The sequence below is a fragment of the Lampetra planeri genome, chromosome 25 (assembly GCF_965212315.1).
Source record: "Lampetra planeri chromosome 25, kcLamPlan1.2.h2, whole genome shotgun sequence".
Lineage (NCBI taxonomy): Eukaryota > Metazoa > Chordata > Hyperoartia > Petromyzontiformes > Petromyzontidae > Lampetra > Lampetra planeri.
This window is the reverse complement of record NC_136131.1, coordinates 11,030,149-11,045,009: the sequence shown is the minus strand read 5'-3', so window position 1 is coordinate 11,045,009 and position 14,861 is coordinate 11,030,149. Positions and strand designations below refer to the sequence as shown.

The 14,861-nt window shown below is 46.4% G+C and overlaps 1 protein-coding gene across 12 annotated transcripts in view; it reads left to right on the top strand.

Moving 5' to 3' along the window:
- The window catches only part of SMOC1 (SPARC related modular calcium binding 1), a 55,226-nt gene that overhangs the window by 11,896 nt on the left and 28,469 nt on the right, over nt 1-14,861 (top strand). For 8 of the 12 annotated variants that reach the window (XR_013587391.1, XR_013587392.1, XM_078606296.1 and 5 more), the window contains exons 4-9: nt 325-442; nt 2,106-2,150; nt 2,654-2,743; nt 4,545-4,631; nt 9,856-10,048; nt 13,265-13,344. Coding sequence is in view for 10 of the 12 variants with exons in the window: in XM_078606296.1 (XP_078462422.1) it covers nt 325-442; nt 2,106-2,150; nt 2,654-2,743; nt 4,545-4,631; nt 9,856-10,048; nt 13,265-13,344 (613 nt within the window). In the remaining 2 variants the exon portion in view is untranslated. The remainder of the gene's footprint in view (nt 1-324; nt 443-2,105; nt 2,151-2,653; nt 2,744-4,544; nt 4,632-9,855; nt 10,049-13,264; nt 13,345-14,861) is intronic. The other 4 variants (XM_078606295.1, XM_078606288.1, XM_078606293.1 and 1 more) reach the window with 2 other exon arrangements.

Genomic DNA, 14,861 nt, shown 5'->3' with positions numbered 1-14,861 from the left:
AACGACAACAAACTTGACACAAAGAGCAGTTCTAAAGAAATACGTTTTCAATCTTGATTATGTAAACGTGCGTAGCTCCAGTGGCATCCTAATATCGGAAGGAAGAGCGTTCCAGACGGCTGCGGAGGCGCATCTGCAAGCGCCGTGCGATGCGGCGGCCGTCTTTGTTCGAATGTGGAACATCAACCAGTGGGCTCAGGGCCACCAGTGGACACGAAGTCCCACCTCACTGTCCACAAGATCGTGGAGGCGCGACCATGTGCTCCGACGTTGACTCTCCTGCCTGCATCGACGTTTGTCTGGCCCTTGCCGCGCGGCGCGCAGGTGCAGTGTCACAGCTCGACGGGCTACTGCTGGTGCGTGACGTCCGAGGGGAGGCCCATCAGTGGCACCTCTGTGCGCAACACCCTCCCTAAGTGCACAGGTGTCGAGCGGAATCGGGGTGAGTAGTTTTGCGCCCGCCGGGAATCACCGAGCGCACACATCGGGCAAGACATTGGCGCTGTCCTCTTGGCACGGTGGGGGTTTTTACGCGGTACAGCGCCTGGTGTCCAGCGACGAAGTTAGAGTCATGGCGGCAGGGGTTACTGATATTCTCGAGAGGGCAAGGGAGTGGATACTTTGGTCACGTGTAGAGAAGAGGCAAAGAGGTTGTAATGAGAAGGGGCCGTAGGGAAGCCACCCGTGCAGGATGGAAGGAGCAGAGGGAGACCGACGTTGAGCTTGGAGGATGTGAGGACGGTGGAAGGGATGTGACGAGAGAAGAGGCACAGGGTAGATGGACTGTGGAGGGAGAAAATCCGAGCAGCCCATCGAGTAATGAGACTTCCATCTTAGAATCAGACGAAAGTCTATGGGGTCTGTATATGTAAGCCTATTGCTCGTGTAAGTGTATACGAGTCTGGGTCTGAAATGTAAGCCTATGGATTTCTGTGTAAGGACAGCAGATGTCAAATTACATCGGCACAGAGTAGAAGTGCAAAAGAGAAAGGAAATCCGAGGAGTAGACCCCAATGAGAAGGAGAAACATGCACGCAGAGTCCGGTACCCGGCAAGTAGGAGTCGTGGATCGTGCTGAAGTCATGGTGTGTGGGATTCTCACCACCTGTAGGGCTTTGAGGGGGGGGGGGGGGTCAGCAGAAGGATGGAAACCAATCTGACCTCCGACCTATCCGTGCCAATTTGATTGTAAACCAGAACAGGCTCGTCGAGTCTCAGGAGTCTTATTCAGGACGGTCCCGCATTTGGGATGTTTGGCCAATTTCATTCCCGGTAGCTGGAGAAACACAACCACGTGGTTCGAAGGGGGCGAGAGTCACCACCGCCATGATCAAGGTCGCAGTCCCACTCTTCAACCACCTGTTGTAGCCCCTCGAATGTGCAGGATTTCTCTGGGCAATGGCAGTTCGCTTGTACACTGAAACATTCCTCAATCGACAAATTGGACCAAAATCTACACCACCCGCCCCACCCTCTCCCCCCCACCCCCCACCGCCTAACAACAAAAAAACAGACCCGCGTAAAAAAAGAAAATCATTAAGTCAAAGATTGCTATTGTGTTCCGTTTTGACGGGTCACACAAAGTCACGAACACAAGAACCTCAGTGCAATTATAATCCCAGCCGCAGCCGCGCATGCTGTTTGTTGCGCTCAGTATATCATGACGTGAGTGTCTGCGCTCGGAGATAATTGACTGCCATGGGAACGTGGCTGTCTGGTTCGTGGCGTCGTGAAAATGTTTCTCGCGCGTCGAATTAACGTGCCCCACGTGGCCGAGAAAGCCATAATGTGCTTTGTGATAAAAGTCACACCGGCCTCGTTTGACAAAGCAGCCGTGAGGGTTTATGCTTTATTTTGAATAATGTGTACACTTTAAAGGTGATATATTCCGTTGGAAAGTGCACACAAAAAAATCACTACGGGGAAATTTTGTACGAATTCCCAAGTAGCTATTTATTTTTAAATGGTGACTCAAGACACTTGCCTTTTCCGTGGAAACATTTATTTTTAAAGGTGAATCATAGCTAATTAAATGCAAAGCACAACGAGAGAAAAAAAATGTTTTTTCGGCTAACGGAGCGGAGTTAAAATCCCTTTCCCCGCAGGCTCTCAGGCTCGATCAACCGCTCATGAAAAACCTGGCAAAGAAGGTGAGAAATTATTACATTTTCTTTTAACCATTATCATCATCATCATTCTGTTTATCATTTATAAACCAATGTGGGTTGCTGGCTATTCACTTTCAAAAAATTAAATTGATACATTACATTGAAATATGCTCGCCTGTGCTTTAAGCTCGTGCACTGGGCAGACGGCAAATGCGTGATATACGATATCCTTTGCCTTTGGCAGAAAAGATAATTGATCAATTATAGTCGTAATTTATTACCCAAATAAGCAACATCTTGGTGCAGCTTTGCTGCGTGCATGCGGCGGACGCTTTACTCACACACACGCGCGCACACACGCGCGCACGCACGCAGTCGCACGCACGCGCGCACACACGCAGTCACACGCACGCGCACAACACTTGAATTTTGCTTATTTATCAGCGGTGATTTGGCAGCTGTGTTCAAACACACTCATGCAAAGCGTAACGTTTAGATCTGTCCTCTGTTCTAAGGGTAGACACCGTTTACCCCTATAATGGCAGATTCTTTTCGCTTCTTTGTCCTTCTCCACCCAGAAGACGGATCAAGGCCGACTCCCACCTCTGAGTCCCAGCTACCCTTAGAGGAAGAAGGTAGGCCCATCGGCACGACGATCCTATTCGCGTACACCTCGTTCGAACCGGGGCCCCCTTTGTCCAAGCTATTCAATGGTTGATATTCGCATGTGCGCGGTGTGTGTCTGTCCGGGTGGTTCAGCCAAATGGACAACTGGGAGGTTGCGAGTTCACATCCTGGGTGGGGGTGTTGAGATTGCATCATAATCCCTCCACGGTCGATGAAATGATTGGTTGACCTATGGGTAGACTCGCCAAAGCCATAGGAATGTGGAATTTCCACCGCTGGCTCAGGCCTATCATCATGAGGTAACGCGGCCTCCATGCTTATTGAACAGGAAATCACTTTGACTTTTCTTTTTTATAGAGAAGCGTGGAGTGGTAGCGTAGTGGTTAGCTTATTGCGCCAGGAACCTCTTATACTATACCCATGTGTGCAATGATGCGCGCATGAATGTAAGTATAGCGTAAGCATATGTTGCTTATATCAGAACTGTGCTTCCGTGCGGTTTTCTACCGTCGCCAAGCTTCGGCTGGAGCTGTGGTCAACATGATCACAGTGGAAGCGAAGGCAGCCGAGCTTGGTGCCGTGATAGCCTCAGTAGGCTCTCGTCACAGCACCAGCCCCCAACAGTGCCATGCACGGCTAATGGGGGAGCTTTGTCTTTGTCATTTTGTATTGTTTTTGTAATGTAAACCAATGCGGGTTTTTTTTTTGGTGTAAACCATTGTTTTTTACAGCCTTGAGCGGTAAGAAGTATGAACTGAAAGAAATGTGCCAACGCTTATCTGGACCCAGCTTGCGTGCTTCTTAAACAAAAATAGCGCTTTTGTTCCTTGAAGGCTTTTATGGCATTTTATTGTCCTAGCGTTTTTAGCCAATTGCTGAACCCTTTCCCGTTCCGAGGCATCTGCGAGTTGCAGGGGGGGGGGGGGGGGGTGTCCCGTTCACCGCTCAATCTCGAAACGTGCGAGCAAGTGGTCCAGCGGTAATTTTATTTGGAGAGGCGCAGAGCCTTTTTAAACCAATTGTTGCTCACCGCAGAGAACTGTGGCGACACGACCGCCGCACTCCATGGTAGCTGGCGCCAAACTGTGTCACACGCCCTCCTGCATGGCCTTTGATCCAACGTGATGGAATGGGAAAGGGTTAATGTTGTAATGTTGTTAATTGTTCTTCTTTGCCGCACAGATCGCTTCAGCGTTGTTGTTTTGCTCTGTGCTGATGGCACCACAGATCTCCACTGCAAGCTAGCTGGGTAACTGGCTGAATGATAATTTCCGTGTAACAAGTAAACATAAATTGATCGATTGATGATATTACTTCGTTATGTTATTGAATAAAAAAAATTTCTATACTGATCAAGATCAAAATTGATTAAATAAAAACATAACTTCATTCAACGAGGGTTTCAAATGTAGGTTTGGCTGCCACTCGTGATCTGCGCATGGTCTTCCGGGTTCAGCCGCACGTTGAGCATTTCTTCTGTCGAGCCTTCTCGCCACGCACGACCGCGGGCGTCTTGAGTTACGAAAGCTTGAGAGAGGACATTCTGAACGTGAACGGGAGAGCACACTTCACTTCAAACGGCGTTACGTGCTAAGCAATCCTCGTTCCAAGAAGTGCACTGCATGGAAGTTGACATTTTCAAAAGCAATGCGAGTGAAGTTGACTCTGAATATGAAAGATTTAAATTGCAGTTATTCGTTAAGAAAATATGAATCCATCTCATGCGACACTGCTCTGTAATTAATTGCGTGCATTTGCTTTTCCCCGAATGACTGTGTTTCCTTTGGACGCGACCTGCCGGGCAATCAGAGACCATTAGCGGTCCCACCATTTGGCGAAATCATCTCCAGAGAGGACGGGAAATGAAGCCGAACGGCACAGCGCACAGGAGCCCAGGTATGACCTTCTTTGAACTTCTTTCGCACTGCACATAGCCAACCGGTGCTAATCGGAGGTGCGGGGGATGGACAACAAACTAAGCACAAAAAGTATGTTTTTTGTTTAGGCGGAGGTTGGCTCCGGCTAACGGGGATTTCCCACTGTCAAACCTATGCAGCAGCTTCCGTTAATACCTTAATATATAGAGGATCGCAGAACTCGGGCAATTGTTGGTGTGTGGCTTAACGCCTGGCTGCTGCCCTGGCCGCTTGTCTGTGGTTCCTCGCGCCTCTGATGTCGTTTTCTCTCTCGTTGAGAGTGAGTGAACACCGCGCACATTTTACAAGTTGAAATGATTATTATTATAAGTATGCAAACACATGCCGATGTAGTTTAACCTCTCATAGCTGGACTCGACTTCGACAGCCTTGGTCTTACATTTATTAAGATCACTCTTTCCCAACCTGTGGTACGTGAAACTGTTGCACATAGAGAATTCACATTTTTTGTGTTTTTACTAAACACCATTTTTTTAACTGCCCATTGCACAAACATAACTTGTATATTTTTTGGGGGCTTTTGAAATAACATTTAAAAATGCTTTCAGAGCAATTTTAGTTTCGCAAAATATGCTCTCGGTGTATGGCTGTCCACACACTTTTTTTTCCTTGTAAAGTTTGACAGTGGTCATCAGGTTGTGAAAAGCAGTGCACCTCTGGGATTGAGACAATTCACGTCCAAACACGAGAGAGAGAGAGAGGTCAGCACGAGAAGGAGAGTGCGAGACTGACACAATGGGTGAACTCGTGCTGCTGGGAGACATCCGGTCCATGTGCTCTGCTTGTTGCAAGCTGCTGACCCTCTCACCTTGGTGAACATTCATTTTTCTGAAAAAGAAACAGAAATATTTCATTTATATCTATGAAAAGAATAGCGTTTCATTTAAATAAATACAGCGTGCTTCAAAAAAATGTTAACACGTAAGTGGGACTATCTGTTTGTAATGGAAAAAGAACTGATAATACACTGTAGCATGATAACAAATGTATGTTAATAGCTTCAAAAAGTCAAAGAGTCTCTCCATTTGTTCGCCATCATTTTCAACACACTCCTGGAATCTTTTCCACGTGGCCTCCAAAGCCCCGAGGCACATTTCGCGTGGTATCGTTGCAAAGTCTCAAAAGTGTTGACATCTTTTTCGAAGCACCCTGTATGTTTGACTCCTCTAAACAAACAATTTTGGCGGCCCAAACGAAATATTTTTTAACTCTCCGCCTGTGCATGCAATTTACGGACCGTTGTCAGAGGGGAGTTGATGCACCCTGCCTGCGTGTGAGTTTCATCGTTGAAACGTGTGCGCTCTGTACCGCAGCACGTGCCTTTACAATTGAGAGCAACTCCATTAAACCCACAGCCATAGTGCACGTGTTTACGGCGAATGTATCCCTTCATATTCACCCACCACCTGAACTAGGCTCACCACGCACAGCTGAATTCTGCCACTGTGACAATTAGCCGCTTTAAAATGTTTAATTAGTTGCCATGTCGAGAGTGTTTAATAATTGCAACAGTAATACTATATGTACGTACGTATGTTGAGCTTCTTTCGCACCGTACGTAGCCATGTGTGCCAAGCCTCTGGTGGACGAGGGTCTCCCCCACACCGCGTTAGTGACGGGGGTTCTGTGACCGTACTTCACCATGCTGGTCAGTGCTTATCGGTGAAGGAGGGGCCTCTTTAAATATCGCTGGCCACCGATGTTGGCCATGGCCAGGGATTGAGCTCAGGTCCACCGGGTTAGGCAGCGGCAGTGCACAAACAGCTGCGCCAACGCTACCCCGGTATTGATTCAGGTTAAAAACAGGTGCGATAAATCACTCACTTGGAATGATCAAAGATATTATTTTGACCTCAAATACAGACGCGGCGTTTCTTTGGAAGTAGATTGGGCTAAATGCAGTCTTGGCAAACTGAGAGGTTCATTCCATACCCTGCGTGCACTTGTGATGGTTTGTTTAACTCATGCACGCTTCGAAGTAATTTTTTTATGCGCGCAGGTAATTTAGAAGGGCTGCCTGTGTGTGTGTGGCATCTGACATCGTGATATTTCCTACGAATCTAAACGATTCGCCGCTTGTGTGTTTTTTTTTCTTCACCCGAATTACTTTTTTGAATTGTCCACGTATACACATTCTTTTGAAGACATCAAACTGCTTGGCTGACTCTGTCGAATTTGGTGCGACCCACATAAAGCGAGAAAGTATTCGCTCCGTGGCAAGGCAGCCTCATATATATATATATTTATTTTCCCCCTTCTTCAAGAATAAAAATCAAGCTCAAGCACAAAAGGATAAAATAAACCGAGACGGGGAAAAACTGCCCGGCTTTTCTTCGCTGGAGGACAGGAGGCAGACATAAATACCCTCAAGACTTTCCACCGTTTAAGAGAGATCAAAGCTAAAGGGGAATTTATCAAGTGTCTTTCCATTCACGAGTGATTGGACACTGATTTAGAACAAAGGAAGAATGCTCCGCTTGTTATTTTTTCGTAAACAAAAACACAATTGGAGTGCGTCCGTGAGTTAGTTATGCCTAGAGGAGAAGCACCACCACCACCACGACCACCTCCCTCCAAGGTGCTCTCTCCAAAAGGGTTCATGACTCGTCGCGGAACCGATCGTCGCCAAGTGAAGAGCTCAATTTGAACGGGTCGGAAATAAGAAAAATGCATCTCTCGCGAAGAGGTTCCATTGTTCTAGATTTGAAGCTTTCGTGACTGCAAGGATTCATACTCTTAGGTTTTTTCGGTAAAGTCACGAGGGTAAAAATAATAATAATAATAATGATAAAATAATAATAAGTGAAAATAACTAAATTAAATGACGACGTTTCGGAGGCAACAGAAGCCTCCGTCATCAGGTGTAACTGCGGCTTCCATTGTGCGCTGTGAGCCACGGATTTTCCGTCACACCGCTCGCATGTCACACGCACGCATCAATACAAACAAAAACTCGCCGTTACATTCGCACATATCAACATCTATTTCTGTGCGGCTTTCACTTTCTCCACGTTTGCAGAAAAAAAACCCATAAAAACTCCCCTCTTACATCTCGTAATAGAAATAACAATTTGAAAATGACCGTGCTGAAGACAATTTCATTTTTCCCAGCACTGAAATGGTTCTTTTTAAGCCCCGTGAAAGTGCCTGTAAAGTCGCCCCCCCCCTCCTTCCTCCCCCGCTGTTACGGTTATTGCGAGCATAATGGGCAGTGATCCATACTCTGGTATAAACGATTAATCTTTATCAGACCCACCAAGCGAGGACCTGCTCTCTCCCGAGGTCAACCTGGCCCAAAATAGAGACCACGCCCCGACCGCTGAAGGGTCAACTTAAGCCGAGTGTGTGGGGGTGAGCGAGCGTACCCGGCACACCACATCCAGTACACTACTCTCTCACAGGCCCAAACAGCAGTATGGAAGTTTCAACACGTATCTTGAATAGAGTGAGGTTATTGTTATTAATATTATGAGAGCTTGGGAAATGAGGTGATGGAAGGGAATTTTGATGCTTCCACAAATGAACCACAATACCTCGCTGATCTCGGCCATCGAACAAAGATGGTCACCACATCGCGCACTTTCAGATGCGCTTCTGTGGCCGTCTGGAACGCTCTTTTTTCTGATATTAGGAAGCCACTGGAGCTATGCACTCTTAAATCACCTAAATTGAAAACTGATTTCTTTGGAACTGCTTTGTGTGTGTAGTTTGTTGTCCTTCCGATGTACCTCCGATTAGCGTGGCTGGCTACGTACGGTGCGAAATAAGTTCAACATGCAGACACACATACATGTTGAGCAGTGTGACTTGCGGGAGGGCGGTCAACGCAGCATAGATGGGCGACACATTCAGTGTCGTAAGCCTACGGTAGTTATATGGCTGTGGCTACGTGTCACGTGCTGTCTACTCCAGTCTAGTAGCGACTCAGAAAATATTCACTTCAAGATTATGCTCCTGAATACTGTTGCTGTTATATTCTTGGTTCTTTCGATAAAGTCAAGTAGAAGGGAAATAATAAAATAATATGAATATAAAACAATAAAACTTCTCACGACGTTTCGACTGCAACACAAGCAATCATCATCGTGAGAATTTTTATTGTTTTATATTTCTATTATTTTATTATTTCCCATCTACGTGACTTTACCGAAAGAACCAAGAATATGAATCCCTGCAGTCATGAAAGCTTTAAATCAAAACTGTTGCTGTTTTTGTTGTTAAATATCGAGGCAAGGAAATAGTAGGCATCGTCATAGATGCGAGCCAAGCCCAAAGGACTTCTCGATGGTAGATGGGACTCAAGAACGGTGATTGAGCCCCTAATCTTGACGTGATCACGGGAAATCCGAGCGATTTGAATTCGCATCGCGTGTGCGTTCGCCACCTGCTACGAAGGTTTGCGGTCCAAGACCCCGGGCAGCCCTGGTTATTACTGTGGAAGTGTTAGCTATCGTCACGCACCGTCTGTATCGCGGTGGACACTAAATATCCAATAGCATTTGACGAATCACGAGTAGGCTGTGTGTGTGCCGCAGCCGTCATCAAAATTCGCCAAATATTAAGAATTACGGAAAGATTTGCTTGATTGGGACAAACCACAGAGCAGCACCGCCCTCCTAATGGCAGACTAATGCTCACTTGCAGGCCGGTGACGCACCACTTCGTGCCACACAGGGACGGCTGTGAGCAGAAGGAAGGGTTCCCTAGGCTCAAACAAATGTTAAGCAAAACTAAGATGAGATGTACTCCTGTGAGGTGTTTTGAAATGCTGGAGCATTTAACCCTTTCCTGTCCTGAGACGTCTGCAAGTTGCAGGGAGGGCGTCTATGTTCAACGCTAAATCTCAGGAAAGTGCAAGCGTCTCAGGGTTAATTTTGTATTTTAGAGAGGCGTAGCACCATTGTTTTTAAAGACATTGTACTCACCGCAGAGAACCGTGGCGACACGACCGCACTCTATGATAGCTGACGCCAAAATATGCCACGCACGCTCCCTGCATGGCCTTGCGGTAGCCTCGGTACCGATGAAGTTATTTTATTTTAGTTTTTCTTCCGGTTTCGTTCTGATGATGTACACGTACGTCATCGGAACAGGAAAAGGTTAAGCAAGCGCCCTTATACATGCAGACGCGAACAACCCTTACCAGGTGACAAATACTCTCGGCTGCCCCTTTGCGCACGCAGACAAGAACCCGTCGTGCGATCAGGAGAGGCAGATCGCTACGGAGGAGGTGCGCAAGAACCCGCGGGAGGGCATCTTCGTGCCCGAGTGTGCGGCCGGCGGAGTCTACAGGGCCGTGCAGTGCCACCAGTCGACGGGCTACTGCTGGTGCGTGTATGTGGACACGGGGAGGCCCATTCCCGGAACGTCCGCACGGTGAGAATTGCCACGGCCACGCCATCAACTCCGTTGTGGTGACCGTCACCGTCGTCGTGACCGGTATCTTGCGTTGGGTTTGAACGGCGGGCGAAATGGCTGGCGCATTGCCCTGCGGAACCCGAGGTCGCGGTGGTTTCCAAATGGGGATTCATTCGATCCGCGAGTGCATCGGTGATGACGCAAGTGAGACCGTTCGACGGCGAATAGCTTCGCTAAACTCTGAACAGACGTTGTTAAATTCGTGAGCTCTTGCATGAAGTGGAGCTGCGGCACATAGCGCGGCAGACTCGGTGACCCCACGGTTCGGATCCTAACCATGGCTCACGTGAGTGGCGAGGAAAAACTGGAGCAGTCCTTGGGCACAACCCTAAACCCATTACCACTCAGAAGAGTGGTGAAGTATGGTCAAACAGCCCCCATGTCCAACATGTGTAAGCCTTCATACAGCGGTGGATTGGTGGAGTACTGGGAAATGTTTTTTTTTTACTTTCATATTACCATCAGCAGCAGTATCACTGCCATTGCCATTCGCATTACAATAATTGTCTTTACCGTTATTATTACCATCATCATCAATAACCTTAACACACAACCGGATTTGTATCGTACATGCTATAAAGGCCTACGCATACAATTTAGAAGCTGTATAGTTCACAGTCCAACCAACACAGTTAAGCCCATTGTTACATTTTTTTTAAACAAAAACTCGCGTGACGACAGACTTGTTTGCTAATGTGTCTTTAGAAGCATATACTGTACAGTGGCATGCTGCACAGCTATTGATAAAAAAAACCGTAGTCTTTTTGATATATTTTACACAAATGGCTTTGTTTGAAAGTTAGCCAAAACCTATTGTGTGGTAAGAACTGGCACTCGTTCACGGTGTCCCCTATTTATCTGTGAACCCATTCGGACTCTTCCTTTAGACTGGAGGAGTCCAATGAGCTACGGAGCTATTACACGAGCGTGCTGTGATCCGCGCGCCGTAATTGATCCATGCAAACACGTGTTATCCGTAAGTCAGTGACGATACTTGTTTTGGCCGATGCGCGGATGAGAGAAGGGGTCCATAAATGACAAAAGATCAACCTTGGTATAGAGCCTTGACTTGGCTGAGTCAACCATTTAATGATTTCCCGAAAGCACGAATTTCATCCTGTTATCTGAACCCGCATACGGTTAAGAGGAGTGACCTGGAGGTGAAACAAAACTCATCCTATTATCTGTATTTATCGCTGCATTGTCATGCAAAATGTATTATTTGGTCGAGATAAACACTTATATATTAACAACAACAAAATCGGATTACTTATTTCCTGCCTTTGACATGTGGATCAGACGCATGGACAGTGGACAGAGAAAACGGAACACAATCAGAAAAATGTGTTTGGCAGGACACGTGACGAGACGGGACGATGATCTGTGGATGAGATGAACGATGGCCAAAGTAGGGAACACGCCACGGAGAAGGAATCTGCTCGTGGAGATGGAATTGACATTGCAAGACCATGAGCGATGGCACCGGCTTGGAGCTATACCTTCATCCAGCAGTGGATAGATCATGTAGATGATGATGATGATGATGAAATATGGATATTAGTATCTGCAGAAATGAAATGACAGCAGTTTCGCCTAACATTTGAATAAATTAAGGTTAGTAAACAGAATAGAGGAAGAAAAGACACCACAGCCACTTGGAAAAAAAAGAGAATTAATTCTCAATTTCGACATCAATTCCTGAAATTAAGCCTGAAGAATATTACACATTAACATTTATATTGAACTGTGGAGTATCTCCCTCAATCCAAATGTGCCAACCAGCTGGTACTTTTAATGATCCCAAGCATGTTTACTGCCCTAAAGATAACCGGGCCATGCACTTACAATTACCAGTGAAGTGTCAACGCAGCTGCTTCGAAAAATTACACGGATGCCCCAAATAATATTGCAAAGAATTAGATAGACTATTAAAGAGGTCCAGTGTTTTAAGATGTGCAATCTATGTTGTTTTCTTATCTCTCATTCTGTCAGAATTGTTATGTGGAATAAATATATATATATATATCTGCAAATGACAATTTTGGAAAGCAATGTGGGCAAACGTATGACTCATGGATAATTATTTAAGATAATGTGCAAGCCCTTTTGTAATTAGAGTTGTTGTGACCAAGCTTATCATTGTGGGTTGGTGGACAGTGGAGGACCCAGGACCAGACTACTGGATATCTGTGAAGAAGAGCTTTACAGCTCATCGGATTCCTCCAGTATAAATACATATTCTGATTCCGAGTTCAGACATCACTCGCCGCCGATGTTAGCCATGAACTGGGAATTGGACTCAGGTCACCTGCTTCAAAGCACAACGCACTAACCACGGCACCACCGTTCTACTCATTTGCATTGTCTAATTCATCAATGCTTAATTATACATTTACTTCGAGAATCATCACTCAACGATCATAGTTGTACATCAGGTTTATGATGTTCGATTTTCAAGAGATTGTTTACGTATTTAGTTTATCACTTTGTGCCCCAGATGTCCCTGGATCATATACGAAAACATACTTTTGGTCTCAATGTGGTTCTTTGCCTCGTTTACAAAAAGAGATGCACACATGTCTGTCTGTCTATATATGTTGTTCATTAGGGGGCCGCCGATGATTGGAAATTGAGATTTAATGAGAGAATAAAAATATAATAATGGTTGTTACAAGTGTTATGCCAAAACCCAAGCGCAACATTTCCTTGCAAAATATGAAGCCATAAAGATTAATTTACAAAGGCTGAAAAAAAACCCCACAGAGTGATTAACCCTTGAGAAGTATGCTTCGTCCACCTTCGCCCACAACTGTTACGTGAGCATGTGTTGCTTATATCAGAACTGCGCTTAAACGATGTGCGCTTATAACCAGCAATGCATGTGCATAGCGTGGGGAGTCTGTGCTGCGGTTAACACACTGCGCTATGAACGCAGCAACCCGAGTTTGATTCCCGGCCACGGCTAACATCAGTGGCGAGGGTCCACGGCCGTCTCATTTTCATCGAGAGGCACTGACCAGCGTGGTGAAGTATGGTCACGCACAACGACACGGGGGAAGGCCGTCGACCACCGGCGGCTCGACGCAGAGACTCGCGAATTGCCGCCGTGGGTCTGTAAACCAATGCACCAACACGCGGATTTTAAACGCTCGGTTTCGCTTTCTCGACCGGCAGCTACAAGCTGCCCGAGTGCGATGGGAACGCGAGGGCGCGCAGCAAGCTCGAAGACCCCTTCCGAGATCGAGAACTCGAAGGTGAGAGGCGTGGAGCGCGTTGCACCGAGCACGGGAGGACAGCGCTGTCTCGTTCGTCGTCGCAATGTTCGCAGGTTGTCAACACTTGGGGTAACTTCAGAATCAGAATGTGTGTTCACGCTCGAGGAATCCGATGAGCGACAAAGATGTTTTTTCACAGATGTTTCTGTAGCTGATGGCAGACTACTGATTTTGTGCGGCCCGAATTATTGAGCACATTTAGCTCTGCCGTAGAGGTAATGTTACACTTGCACGAAAGGACCTCGGATTAGCACCGTTGGCTCCGTACGGTGCAAAATAAGTTCAACATACATACAAGGCATGCCTTCTTGTCTGTCTCCTCTTCGAATGTGCATTTTACTGCTCTCCGCAAAGACACGGGCAATCATTAGGGATCAATTCCAATTTTAAATGGTATTTTCTTATTTCTAAATATTGTTTTATTTAGCCTCTGAATTACGTGAGAGCATGGATGATTGTGTAAATTTCCACTGAGTCATATGCCTCTTTAGAGTTTGCAAAGGCTAGGCACAACGATTATAGAATATTATAATATTTTTTTCCAGAATCGGATTCATTGTGTGTGTGTGTGGTCGAAATCCTTCCAAACCCCATCTTGTGCACGCGGTGGGTAGATAGATCCAGCAGTGGATAGGGCATAACGCTGAACGTTTCCGCTGGCGGTTGAGCCTGGAGTCAGGCAAGCGAGCGATGCGTTTCCGGCGTCTTCACGACAGAAACGTTCTCTTGGGAGCAGCGAGCGTGACGGCGCCCGCATTGACAGCGGTGGGTCTCAGCTGCGGAGGAGTAACGGTGCATTGATTAGTCAATCAATATCGATCGTTCAGCTCATGATACGTGCACGGAATCGCGTGGGTTCGAAATCGATGTGTCATCGATTCATATATGCCGTGTGTATGAGATTCAAGTTGCGTTGGCAGCATACTCGCCGTTGCTCCATGCACCACCACAGTGCTAATTATGATTGGGTCACGGATTGAACCACAACGCTTAATGGAGTTAATTAATTGACTCACGGTGGAGTGGAGGGAAAGTCATTATTACACCTGTTCTCGGCAGTGAAAGTTAAGGTGTCAGGCATCTCACCTAATGAGGCAATCTACCGTCAAGAAATTGCAATCGTCCTAGTAAGAGATATGGGGTATGATCCTAACACGAAACATGGTGTATACATTCAAAGGTAGTTATCTATAGGTATTATGGAATAAGTCAATGTAACACATAGCCTTTCGCGACCCATATTATTCAAAAATAAATAACCCATGATGATCTCCAAGAGTGGATGACACAGTCAGCCGTGAGTATGTCCAACGCCACGGTAACTTGTCAAGAAGAAAGGGGGACACATGCTGGATATCTGAATGCTGGGCGAGTAACTACACCCAAGTAAAGAGGCCAGATGGAACGTGCAATACTGAACTGTGAGTTCAGTGAATCTCTCTGCACTCCACCCCTTTCCCTCTGCTCTAAGGAAGGGCCATTGCTCGAAACATTGG